At 39.9% G+C, this 13,519-nt stretch overlaps 1 protein-coding gene across 2 annotated transcripts in view; it reads left to right on the top strand.

Annotated features, from left to right (window-relative positions):
* EYA3 (EYA transcriptional coactivator and phosphatase 3) overlaps positions 1-13,519 on the top strand; it is a 95,474-nt gene that overhangs the window by 54,767 nt on the left and 27,188 nt on the right. Inside the window, exons 7-10 of one of the 2 annotated variants that reach the window (XM_005676781.3) lie at positions 655-792; positions 7,254-7,339; positions 9,803-9,986; positions 13,119-13,258. In XM_005676781.3, the coding sequence (XP_005676838.1) occupies positions 655-792; positions 7,254-7,339; positions 9,803-9,986; positions 13,119-13,258 (548 nt within the window). The remainder of the gene's footprint in view (positions 1-654; positions 793-7,253; positions 7,340-9,802; positions 9,987-13,118; positions 13,259-13,519) is intronic. The other variant, XM_005676782.3, reaches the window with a different exon arrangement.

Genomic DNA, 13,519 nt, shown 5'->3' with positions numbered 1-13,519 from the left:
TATTAAAAAGGAAAAACAAGATTGTAATAAGAAGAAATCTTAGTGGCTCTTATGCAAACTGTGAATAGTGGTTAAGTCTGGATGATGGGATTATATGTGACTTTATTTTTTCTAAAAATTAGGAATTACATATTTCTGTTAATGTTTTTAATTTATGAAAGTAAGCAGGTATATCTTTCCTAATCAGAAGAAACAAAGGTAACAAAATAACCAGCTTAAGGAGGCAGAGAAGTATATATACATTTTAGAAAAATCTGGTTCTTATTTAATGGGTAAGTGAATTTTAAATGTATGTGGAATATCTCCCACCTTGACAATGCACTCAAATAATTTGAATGTCAGACACTCTTTACAACAATGCTTGGGTGTCAGTAGCTCTTTTTCTGACTCCTGAACAATTTCCCCCAACCATTGAGGTGAACTTATATATGTATATTACTATTGGGGGTTTTGACAGGATTTTTATTTCTATGGCTCCACTCCCAATTCTTTGAAACTGTATTTGCTTGTGGTATATTACGAGTGGGAGATTCAGTAATTTTCTCTTACAAGCAAATTTATTATTGTTTTAAGATTTAAATTTTTAAACCTACTGGCTGATATGCTCCTCAGTCCCAGTGTATTGTTTGTAATTGGTCCATTTATCTGATTCAGGTGCATTGTGGCCAGGTATGAAACCTGAAAGTGGTTTAATTCAGACTCCATCTCCAAGTCAACACAGTGTTCTTACCTGCACTACAGGGTTAACCACAAGCCAGCCAAGCCCAGCACATTATTCTTATCCCATTCAAGGTAAACAGGCATGGTTGTGTGTGTTTCATTTTTTTTTTTTTAATTACTGTTTTTTGTTTTTAATCTACCTGTATCTCCAAATATATTGGGTAATACAGGATATTTGCATTTGTGCATGCTTTTTGTGTTAGACAAACCAGAACTTAGGAGTGAGGTTCATAAGTAGTTTAAGCCTTCGTGAACTGCTTAATAGAACTGAAGATTCCTCTTTTGCATGTTGGTGTCCAGAAGACCTGTCTGGTTCTGTTCTAGTCTGTTCCCAGTGACATTTTGTCCTGTAAACGAGCAGAAGACTGTAGGTTAGGGCTCCGCCGCCTCTTTTCTGTGGAGCCCAAACAGGGTGGAACATGAGCTGAGTGCTGCTCTGTGCGGTGTGTGCTGCTTTGCTGCTGTGGTTTTTGTCGTACCTCCTCCCCCATTTTGTACTTCTTGGTAAGCATTTTTCTTGCGCCAAAATTCAGTCTTATTTCTATTTTGTGATGAAAAGCATAGCATTAACGCTGGAACTCTAAACCTCTCTGCCTTCCCGAATTTTTCTTCTGAAAGGTTAGAATTAAGACAGGACTATTAGAAATGAAGACAAAGAAACTCGAAAGGCACTATGGAGTTAATTCCCTATCCTTTCAAGTCCAATGCAGGGAATTTGTCATTGCTCCAAGTGGGAAATTAATGTCCATCAACTTGGCTTCTCATCTGCCTTTCTTCCAGCTTTTAAATATTATTCTTTATAAAATGGTGGTGCCAGAGAGATGAAGTTAGGATAGCGACAGCTGGTCTGAGGTATTCTTAAGATACAAACTTTGAGGATAAAAAATGTTTTTATTTAGATTATATTAAACAAAATGTTTTGATTTTCGGTGTTAACTGTTTTCAATAAAATGATTAAGAACTACTTTTTCTTGGTCTTTTGTGAACAGAACTGGTTACATTCCTAAGACCTTACTCTGAGCTACCTCTATCTCTTATTGTTTAGCAAGTCTCCTCTCTTCTTAATTATTTTACCCCGTGTCTCCTCTTTTCTTATTTTCCTTTCTCCCCCCTCCCCCCCGCCCTTTCCCCCTTCTTTCTTTCTAAAATAGGAACAAGCCAGAAGGGAAAAACTTAAGAGCATGACTTTATCTTCTCCTCTAACCCTCTTCATTTTTATGAAGTGTTTCTCTAGGTTGGTAGGCTTTGGGGTCCAACTACAGGCAAGTCTAGTAGACAAGTCCCTCCTAAACATTCATATCTCTGATGACTACACCGTGGTCATGAAAGAAAAGCAAGTTCTCTTCTGTTATATTAATAATACTTTTCCAAGGTGTAGAACCACCACTCCCCCTCTGTAGTTGTATCTTGAATTTGTGGAACCTGGTAGCTGAGTTTAACTTCTCCCTCCTTGTAAAACAAGAAGAACCACCTTGTGAGGGTCTTTTAAGACCCATTGCTTTAAAGAAAAAGTCACAAAGCCATTCTGTGACTTAATTTGCCACTATCCTAACTTCTTTACCTTTTAGTACATTTTCTCCCTTTAGATCAGTTAACCCAGTTTCCTCCATTGTGCTAATGATTATTGTTGGTATTTATTAAGTTTGTATTATATGTTTAGCATTGTTTTAGCAGCAGATAAGTGTTACTCATGTAATCATAACACACCTATGTGGGAAGTACTGTCATTAATCTCATTTTACAAATTTGACACATAAGACACAGTGGATAAGTCAAGGATGTAAGCTGGGCAGTCTGGCCCTAGCACATGAGTGTCATGTGTATGATTTTCAGTATTGAAGTCATGGTATCAATATCAGCTCCCCAAACTGTGAACCTGTACTAGCAAGTATTTAAATTCATTTCCCTTCCCTTTTCTGGTTAATCTATTGGCCCTTTATAGTCTTCATTGGAGCTTTGGCACAGGGTAGAAATTAAGGCAGAAATTAACCATCAAGTTGTCAATTTTTGCCATTTATTCTGAGAAAAAGTTGGTAGAAAGAAAGTAGTAACAATTGGCTGAAATGAAATATGGATGTTTTTGGCACATTTGAGTACCTGAATTCTCCACCATCAGTATCACTCTTCTCACGCCTACTTCTCATTTCCATTAGCTTGGCTAATGAATGTTATTTAGCTCTCCAGGGCTTCATCTCCCCCAGCTCCCCACCCACTACCGTATAACTACCCAGTCACAGCATGGAATAAAAGCAAGGAGCATTGTACTGATTTTTTTTTTTAAGTAATCAAAATGGCAGTGTCCCTTCATCCCCTCCAAAAGCTTTCAACAGTTGACAATAGCCCATCTTCCCTGGAGAAATTAGAGAAAGTATAGGAAATTCTACTTCTGGCTTGATCAATTCTGATCAAAACCTTTTGTTTAGTTTCTACTTCAGTGCTCATGAAAACCCTTTGATTAAATATATTTGGGTTCTTTATATCAACCTTTTCCTAGAGTGTCTGTGACTATGGCCAAATCTCTGGTTATTTTCTTGAGTTGAAATGGTTAAAATAATTAAAATTCAAGTAGTAAAATTAGTTTTAGAATTTTCAAAATTAATTTTAACCCAGCCTTGATTTTCAGTGAATGTCTCTGGGCTCGAATAGTGTTGGTGATACATAATAGCTTTTGTTGACTAGATTTGTTTTGTATTTTCTTAGACTCTTATTTTTGATTGATGACAGATGATAGAGTTATATATCCCCTTCCCTACATGCAATTTTCCTTATTACTAATATCTCACATTAGAATGGAACATTTGTGATGATTAATGAACTAATATTGGTACATTATTATTAATTAAATCATAGGTTTACTTAGATTGCCTTAGTTTTTACCTGATGTCCCTTTTCTATTCCAGGATCTCATCCAAGACACCACATTTCATTTGATTGTCATGTTTTTTTAGGCTTCTCTTAACTGCAGTTTTTCACACTTCGCTTGTTTTTGATAACCTTGACATGCTATTATTTATAAATCCCATGAGTATTTATTGAGCATCACTTATTACAGGCCAGGCATTTTGCTAGATGTTCAGTTCAGCCGCTCAGTCGTGTCCGACTCTTTGCGACCCAATGAATTGCAGCACGCCAGGCCTCCCTGTTTAGCAAGATTCTGCCTTCATGAAGCTTATGGACTAGGAGGGGAGGCAGAGGACAAAGAAGTAAAGGGAGAAATAAATTTTGAAAAGTGCTTTGAAAGGGAAAAGAACTGGTTGTTGTGATTGGGAAGACAAGAAAGGAGTTCATTCTAATAGAGGAGTCAGACTCTCTGTGGATGTAGACGTGCTGAGCGGGAACCATCAAGCTGGAGGGCAAGAGGGACAGGCCAGGGAGAACAATCCAGGCATTGAGAGAGCGACATTGCAAAGGTCCTCAAGTGAGAAAGAGGGTCCTGTTTTCAGTAACTTGAAAGCTGGGGTGAGCAAGGGTGGTGGAGAGACATATATAAAATTAGTGAGGTGGGTAGGAACTAAATCTTGCACCAACTTCTCTGTGCCATCAACGCTTGGGTTACCCTCCAGCTGTGGGGTGATGTCACATAACTGTGCCTCTCACAGTTCTGTAACCACTGCCTTCTCATTAAAGCTGTCTGTGTATCCCGACTGTTGCAGCTGGACCTTGAGTGGGGCATGGTTCTCAGAAGCTTATCTTCCTGTGATTTCACGGTTTCATTGTCAAAACAGGAGTGGGAACTATCCAAAAACAGCTGGCCATCCCATTGGCACTTGGGGAGCTAATAGTCTTTAGATATATATATCAATAGGAGTTACCACTTGAGTTTTAAATGATCCTAGAAATTTATTCTTTTTGTTGCATGTTTTATTGCTGCTGCTTCTGTTTTTTAAGTCAGCAGTTGAATTTGTTGTTGTTGAGACCGACATATGTATTTCTGTGGGATGATCAGTGCTTTTTTTTTTTTTTTTGAAGTGCCTGACTTTTTGTCATAGTGCAGGAGGTAGGGCATGTAGTGATTGTGTATATTTTAAGGTGAGTTTAGCCTGAGTTCAATGCTGGTTACAAGAACCTAAATAAATATTACTTGTCATCTAACTTATATCACTAGAATTTAAATAACATGAGGACAGGCATTGTCTTCACTCCTCTATTCCCAGTGACTGGAACAGTTTCTGGGCACATAGTACACCCTGGTTTGATGAACAGATGAATCAATGAATGACGCTTTAGGAATGATTTGATCGAGTTGAGGAAAGAACTGTTATTAAGCCCTGTAAACTTTCTAGGTTAGCAGACCGACATTTTCTATAATGGAAGCCACTATTGCTGAGAGGAATTTGTGATGTTTAGTACTATACTTGTTAAAAACTTGATATCAGCAACTAGCTAATCAAGACATTAAACTTCCTGTCATGGATATTAAGAGTATGTGGCCAGTTGTTTTCTAGGTCAACCTTTTTACCTCCAGTAAGTGATCTGAAAATTGTTAAATTTATAAAACTACCTTGTCAGAATACCTTTTTCCCTGTGTGTGCATAGAGATCAGATATGAATAAGTTGAACCTCTAACCATTTATAAATTATTAAGAAGGTAGAACAGAATTAAAGGTAAATAGGAGGAACAGATGGAGAAGGAAATGGCACCCCACTCCAGTACTCTTGCCTGGAAAATCTCATGGACAGAGGAGCCTGGTAGGCTGCAGTCCATGGGGTCGCGAAGAGTCGGACGCGACTGAGCGACTTCACTTTCACTTTTCACTTTCATGCATTGGAAAGTGAAATGGCAGCCTGCTCCAGTGTTCTTGCCTGGAGCCGTCTGTGTGGTCGCACAGAGTCGGACACGACTGAAGCGACTTGGCGGCGGCAGCAGGAGGAACAGAGGAGCATATGCTAGGACGAGAGCTAAAGGGAAATTGGTCTAAAACAGACTTTGCTGGAAGAGATAACCGTGAGAGGTTAAGTATGCTCTTCATTTCCTTCCCCACGTTGAATCGCCTATGTTCAGCCAACAGGCCTGCCTAGCGTAATGTACTAGTAATAGAATCTGGAATGTACCCAAAATTCTTTTCCTTCAAGAATAATTTAAAAGCTACTTACAGAATCATCTAGCTTATATACAGTAATTTTTTAGGACTTCCCCTTAGGGAGAAAAATATTGATGGGAAGAAAATATTATTTATAAGACTATAAAATCTGTTTCATTTAGTTGTTGGGTTTAAGAAAGTAAATAAGAATCCTTTCATTTACCTGGGGAAGGGAGTACCATAGAAAAGGAAATCTCCCTTAGAAGTGAGGAAATCTGATTCCTAACTCAGGAAAGAAAGGGCACTGAATGAAGACTTGGGAGATCTCAATTATCATTTGCCTATCTACCTTTAACTTCGTAACTGTGGACAAATGAATTCTTCTCTGTCCCAAGTCTTCTGAAGCTACTGTTGCATCAGTAGCTGTTCCTTACGTCTAACTTGCTTGAGTCTCTTCTGGACTTTAAGCGGAGTAGCCTTGGGGAAAGGGATAAAAATTCCCTCTGATTTTGACCAGTACTCAAGTTTCTGCCACATTTGTTCACCTGCACTATTGTTAATGGAGATTTTCCTAATAACTTTCCCTCTGAGGACTTCGTCACCAATGGGATAGGTAGTCAGACAGTCTGATCTACCTGATGGTGAACGTTTATTGTGTGTGTGACTGCAGTAGGAACCAAGTGTAAGTGTGTTTATGATGAGTGAAGGAGAAGTTCAAGAACAGTAAGTGCCTCACAATTTCACTTATATTGTCCGCCTGGGGGAAAAAAAAATCAGTGTGGTAAATGATAGTCACTGAGGATTTGATTAAAACGCGGGTGGAATTTGTGATAGAAGGATGTGGAAAACTTAACCCAAATTCCTTGTGCTGACACAGGCAGCCTAAGTAGCTTAAAATTTTTTACCTGACCAGAATAGTATTGAATACTTTCCGAGTTTTTCTAGGCTCATTGGTGAAATCATTAAATGCCAGAACATGGTGTTTGTTGAAGCAACCCCAGACACTTTAGAATTTGGAGAGCTAACTCAGCTGCTCAAAGTAATTGTGTTGCATCAGAAAAGGCCTAATTTGGGGCAAGAGACCGTAAATATCACAGTATAGGAATTACGTGTGGATTTGCCAGAGCTTTTGTTGTTTTTACTGGTGTCAGTAGGTCACACTGCAGGTGAGTTATTTTGCAGCTGCCAGAGAAGATGGACTGGAATGATTTGGTTTAGCTTCTGATTTCCTTAGTATCATTAGCATGAAGCAGGGCATTGTGTCGTGTCCTTCTAGGACTTTAGTAGGAATAGTTGAAGACTCAAGTTGAAACAGGAAAAATGTGTGAACTGCTTTATTTCTAATTAAATCTCAATTAAGGTATTGCATGCAAAAGAGAAAAACTGGTATCTAGTATTTATTTCCTTTGCCAGTGTTTCTTATCTCCTTGTCAATCTGTTTACTTAGGACAGAATATATTCAATTTCTTTCAGCCTTTCCCATAATATCTTTTAACGCTTTCAATCTTATAGCTTCGAGCACAAACGCCAGCCTGATACCCACTTCATCTGCTATTGCCAATATTCCAACAGCAGCAGTTTCCAGCATCTCAAACCAGGTATGGTGCTCCTTTTGTTCATCCTACTTGATACTGTTCATCTAACTAGCTCTTCCTCCCTTCTCTTCATTATCAGTTTGCCATTTCTAAGAAACAACCAGTATGGGCGGCGGAGAGACCTTTTTCTGGATGCTCCTAGAGCAAGACCTAGGATGGTTTCTCAGGTCACTATCCAGTCTCTCTCACTCCTCTGCCAAGACTGAATGATGTCATTGTATCTGTCCCCTATTTAGCCCCTCATTTCATTGTGAATTCCTTGTGGTCTGGTCTTGATCACTGTTGTGTTAACTTTATGTTCAGATCACTGGTAACATCTTCAGTGTTTTAGAAGTTTTTTGGTTTTGTTGTTATGTTTTTATTTGTTGTTTTCTCTGTAGCAGTTAGTATTATCAACCACAGTCTCCATGGATCTTTTCTCCTGGCTGCAGTTAACTATTCTGGTTCACATTTTATGTTTGACTCCTTTTGTATTTGTTCATTCTTCTAGTCCCCAAGTATTTATTGAGTTCCTGCTGTGTACCTGGAACTCTTCAGGGTAACGTCTCTCTCCCTTTCATATCCTGCCTTCGGTCATGGACAGTCTGTATTTAGTTTTCCACGTTTCCTATTTCATCCCCAGGAATGTTTACACAGTCACAGTGTCTAGTTACTACTTCCAAAATGAAGAGTCTAGTCCTGACCTCATGATATCTATAGGCTTCCTGCTGATTGATTGGCTTTTTTCCTTTAATATCCTGTTGTTTCCCTAAGTTAACCATATCTAAAACCAACGTTTCTTTCCACCCTTCCTGCTGTTCATTATCCTCCAAAAGGAATGCCGCTTTTTCCTACAGTGTCTCAATTCTTCTCAGTTACCTACCTGTCCATGCAGGAGACATAAGAGACACAGGTTCGATCCCTGGGTCAGGAAGATCCGCTGGAAGAGGGCATGGCAGTCCACTCCAGTATTCTTGCCCGGAGGAGCCTGTCAGGCTACAGTCCACAGGGTCGCGAAGAGTTGGAAATGACTGAAGCGACTTAGAACGCACACTATTTTTTAACATACCTACACCTAAAAGCAGACCAGTCATCTTCTTTTTTTTTTTTCCCCTTACCCAGCCCTGATCCAACCATTCCTGGAATTCTTTCTTGCTTTTATTTATTTATTTTTTTTGGCCACACCACATAGCATATGGATCTCCGACTAGGGACTGAACCATGCCCCCTGCAGTGGAAGCTCGGAGTTTTAACCACTGGACTGCCAGGGAAGTCTCTGCTTTTTCGTTTTTTATCGCTAACTGGTTGGAAGTATTTTTGCCTTATATCCTGCTAGATTTTTAACTCCCTGAGTTCAGCTAGTATGACTTACTCTTTTCTTTAATATTTCTTTTTCCTGTCCATGCACCCACACCCACACCCACACCCACATCCACACCCACAATTATATTTGGCTTATGGTAGATGCTCAGTACTCTTTATAAATAATTGATCTGATCAATTAGCATCTTCCTACTTGTCACTATTATCAATATCAGTGGAATTTTTTAAGATGTGTTTGAGCTGTGCATCATACCCATTCTTTACAGCTTTTTTAAGGTTTAATTGACATACAGTAAACCACACAGGTTCCAGTGTATGACCTGATAAATTTTGTCACGTGTGTGCCTGTGTAACTACCAAAAGTTCCCTTCAGATATTTTTAAATAACTTTATTTTTAAAGAAGATGTGATTTTTTTTTTTTAAGAGAGATATACTGAGTTTTTGGAGAAGGCAATGGCAACCCACTCCAATACTTTTGCCTGGCAAATCCCATGGACAGAGGAGCCTGGTAGGCTGCAGTCCATGGGGTCGCTAGGAGTCAAACATGACTGAGTGACTTCACTTTCACTTTTCACTTTCATGCATTGGAGAAGGAAATGGCAACCCACTCCAGTGTTCTTGCCTGGAGAATCCCAGGGATGGGGGAGCCTGGTGGGCTGCCGTCTCTGGGGTCGCACAGAGTTGGACACGACTGAAGCAACTTCGCAGCAGCAGCATGCTGTTTTTAAACTGGGAAACTATGAAGGATATGTGCTTTTTTTGTTCATGCTCATCTGTCCTTAAAAGCACTACCATCTAGTGCAGTGGTATATAAACTTCTTAAAGTGTAGAATCTTTCCTTCAAAAATTCTATGCAAAAATGTATGCAGAAATTCTGTACATAAAGTGGGAGAAAAAAAATTATAGTAGAAAATGGACATTGTGTGTACAATGCATGGGACACTTCCCTCTCAGCCTTACCCTAGCATCTCCTCTTTACAGAATGCATTTTGAAAAATCATTGGCTTAGGTGGAAAACTACATAGGTACGTAAATGAGAAGTCAAGTTAATGTTTTAAGGAAATAATTATGAGACAGAGGGACATGAAAGTGTTTGGTGGTGAAATTCGTGTTTTTTTTCTTTCTGAGTCTTGTTTTCCTCCCTTATTCCCTTTGACCTACAGGACTATCCCACCTATACCATCCTTGGTCAGAGTCAGTACCAAGCTTGCTACCCCAGCTCCAGCTTTGGAGTCACAGGCCAGACTAACAGTGATGCTGAGAATACCACCTTAGCAGCAGCCACATACCAGACGGAGAAGCCCAGTGTCATGGTACCTGCAGCTGCAGCACCCAGACTTTCCTCTGGTAAGCTCTGCAGCTCTAAAAACTTTGGCTTAAGGGCATTTCATCCAGCCAGTGATGGTGAAGATTATTTTGTTCTTATCTAAGTCACTGTTACCATGCTCTTGGGTTTCCCTCTCAGGTGAGGGGTATTTTTAACACTGTATCCAGGCTGTGATGAGTCATTGGCAGACTGAATATAAAACTTGATGTTGTGAACAGAAAAGGACCAGGAATGAAAAGACTTTATTTCTGACTCCCACTCTACCGTCCCTGTAGCTCGTCACAGAGAACTTCAGAATCTCAGCACATTTTGTAATAGCTGGAGAAGTCCAGTTTTAGTCTGCGCATCATTTGGACTTCTCGTCACACTTCAGGGTGGTAGTTCGTAACTTTTTCTGTGTCATGGATCCCTTTAAGATTTTGAGAAAAGCTGTGGTCCTTTTTCCCCAAAGAAATATGTAGAATTTAACCTACGAATTTAAACTTCTACCTTGGCAATGAATCAATGAATTATGGTGTCCAGATTTTAATATCCTGACATAAAGACTTAAACTTTCAGTAAACATATGCACATACTTTTTATTTATCTCTATTTTTCATGAAAATTTGGTGTTTTGCTGTTACATCCCATAACGTGAAGGAGGACTGTTTATTGTTAACACTGACGCATTTTTTAAAAACAGTGGTCTGCTGTTCTCTGTGCATCTTGCCTCTACTACTAGTCTTCTAAATAGATGGACATACAGATGGTCACTGCTTCAAACCTGCATAACATTGAAATCATTACATGCGTTAATACCTTAGTTTTTAATTCATTTCTCTAAATATCTTTGTCCTTCATAACAATTTTAGCTTTTTAATAATGGAGAATTTCAAACATAGGCAGAAGTTGTCAGAATAGTATAGTGAACCCTTATATATCTGTCATCCAACTTCAACAGTTAACAACTTATAGGCAATCTTGTTTCAGCTGTGTGTGTACTAAGTCACTTCAGTCGTATCTGACTCTTTGTGACCCTATGGACTGTAACCCGCCAGGCTCCTCTGTCCATGGGATTCTCTAGGCCAGAATACTGGAGTAGGTTGCCATTCCCTTCTCCAGAGGTCTTCCCGACCCAGAGATCAAACTTGTATCTCTTATATCTCCTGCATTGGCAAGCGGGCTCTTTACCATTAGCATTACCTGGTGACCTCAGTTCAGTTCAGTTGTTCAGTCGTGTCTGACTCTTTGCAACCCCATGAATCACAGCACACCAGGCCTCCCTGTCTATCACCAACTCCTGGAGTTCACTCAAACTCATGTCCATCAAGTCGGTGATGCCATCCAGCCATCTCATCCTCTGTCGTCCCCTTCTCCTCCTACCCCCAAGCCCTCCGAGCATCAGGGTCTTTTCCAATGAGTCAGCTCTTCGCATGAGGTGGCCAAAGTATTGGAGTTTCAGCTTCAGCATCAGTCCTTGACCTGGTATGTTTCAACTATACTTCATCTAATTTCCTCCTCAAATTCCAGGTCTCGTGTCTCTAAAAGATAAATGCTTGATAACATAACCACAATGCCATTATCCCATATAAAATAATTCAATAATAATTCCTTAATGCCTACGGGTATTCATATTTCTAGTTTTTTTCATAAACGTTAAGAGTCTTGCTTTTGTTTAAAGTCCAAGTAAGGGCTTCCTTTGTGGCTCAGCTAGTAAAGAAGCCACCTGCAATGCGGGAGACCTGGGTTTGATCCCTGGGTTGGAAAGATCCCCTGGAGAAGGGAAAGGCTACGCATTCCAGTATTCTGGCCTGGAGAATTCCATGAACTGTATAGTCCATGGGGTCGCAAAGAGTCAGACACGACTGAGCGACTTTCACTTTCAAGGTCCATGCATTGTGATTGGTGGATATATATTTTGTTCTAACCTATAAATTTCCCCCTCTCTTTTTCTTTCCTGTGTAATTTATTTGTTGAAGAAAGTAGATTGTTTTCTCAGTATCAGTTCAGTTCAGTTCAGTCACTCAGTCCCATGAACTGTAGCACGCCAGGCCTCCCTGTCCATCACTAACTCCCGGAGTCCACCCAAACCCATGTCCATTGTGTCAGTGATACCATCCAGCCATCTCATCCTCTGTCATCCCCGTCTCCTCCTGCCCTCAATCTTTCCCAGCATCAGGGTCTTTTCAAATGAGTCAGCTCTCCGCATCAGGTGGCCAAAGTATTAGAGTTTCAGCTTCAACATCAGTCCTTCCAATGAACACCCAGGACTGATCTCCTTTAGGATGGACTGGTTGGATCTCCTTGCAGTCCAAGGGACTCTCAAGAGTCTTTTCCAACACCACAGTTTGAAAGCATCAATTCTTTGGCACTCAGTTTTCTTTATAGTCCAACTCTCACATCCATACATGACTACTGGAAAAACCATAGCCTTGACTAGACGGACCTTTGTTGACAAAGTAATGCCTCTGCTTTTTAATATACTGTCTAGGTTGGTCATAACTTTCCTTCCAAGGAGCAAGCGTCTTTTAATTTAATGGCTGCAGTCACCATCCACAGTGATTTTGGAGCCCAGAAAAATAAAGTCAGTATAAATTTCACCAATTATAAGTTTAGAGGGTAGCTTGCTGCAACCTACTGCTTTCTGTATTTTATTTAAGTTGGTAAATAAATCTAGGGTGGTGGTTTTCAACTGGAGGTAGTTTTGTACCTCCTGCTTCCACCCTAAGGCCCCGACATCCAGGGATATTTGGCAATGTGTGGAAGCATTTTTGGTTGTCATACTGGGAAGGGGGTGCTACTGGCATCTAATGGGTAGAGGCCAAGGATACTGCTTAACCAAACATCCTAAAACATACAGGATGTCCCCTCACAACAAAAATTGTCTGGACCAAAATGTCAGTTGTACCAAGTTGAGAAAGTGATTTCAGGCTTAATTTTTTGGGTGGGGGCAAAATGACTTTATAGGTAAGTTTTTTCATTGAGGAGGCAGGCATACAAATTCTAGTTATGATTCTTCATGCTGTTAGGTCTGAATTTCCAAATTCGTTAAGTAAAGTTTGGTTTCCCAGCCTTTATCCCTGCAACATGATTCTTAAAGGCAGAGACCCTGCTCTGGTTCTTATAGCCTGTGACTACACTGGCAATACCAGTGTCTTACTTTTCATTTTCAGGAGACCCTTCTCCAAGCCCATCTTTGACCCAGACCACACCAAGTAAAGATGCTGATGACCAGTCCAGGAAAAACATGACTGGCAAGAACCGGGGCAAGAGGAAAGCTGACGCCAGCTCTTCCCAGGACAGTGAATTAGAAGTATGGGAAGAAACTCATTTGAGTTACCACCTGCTTTTTTCTTTTCTCTTTTCTTTGTCAAATATATTTCTGAAACTCATGGATATTATGGGGTTCTATGTTGTGTACCATTTAATTCCTGAGCAGTAGAAAATGAATTGGCCACGTGTGAAAAGAGAAGTGTAAAAACACATTCCTCTATACCCACATTTTACCATATCACTTTCAGATGCTTTTTACCAACAAATTTGAAAAAGCTTTTTCAAATTTAGGTAGGTAACT

The sequence above is a fragment of the Capra hircus genome, chromosome 2 (genome assembly GCF_001704415.2).
Source record: "Capra hircus breed San Clemente chromosome 2, ASM170441v1, whole genome shotgun sequence".
Taxonomy (NCBI): domain Eukaryota; kingdom Metazoa; phylum Chordata; class Mammalia; order Artiodactyla; family Bovidae; genus Capra; species Capra hircus.
Note: the sequence above shows the minus strand (reverse complement) of the source record. Positions and strands in the feature narration are given on the sequence as shown.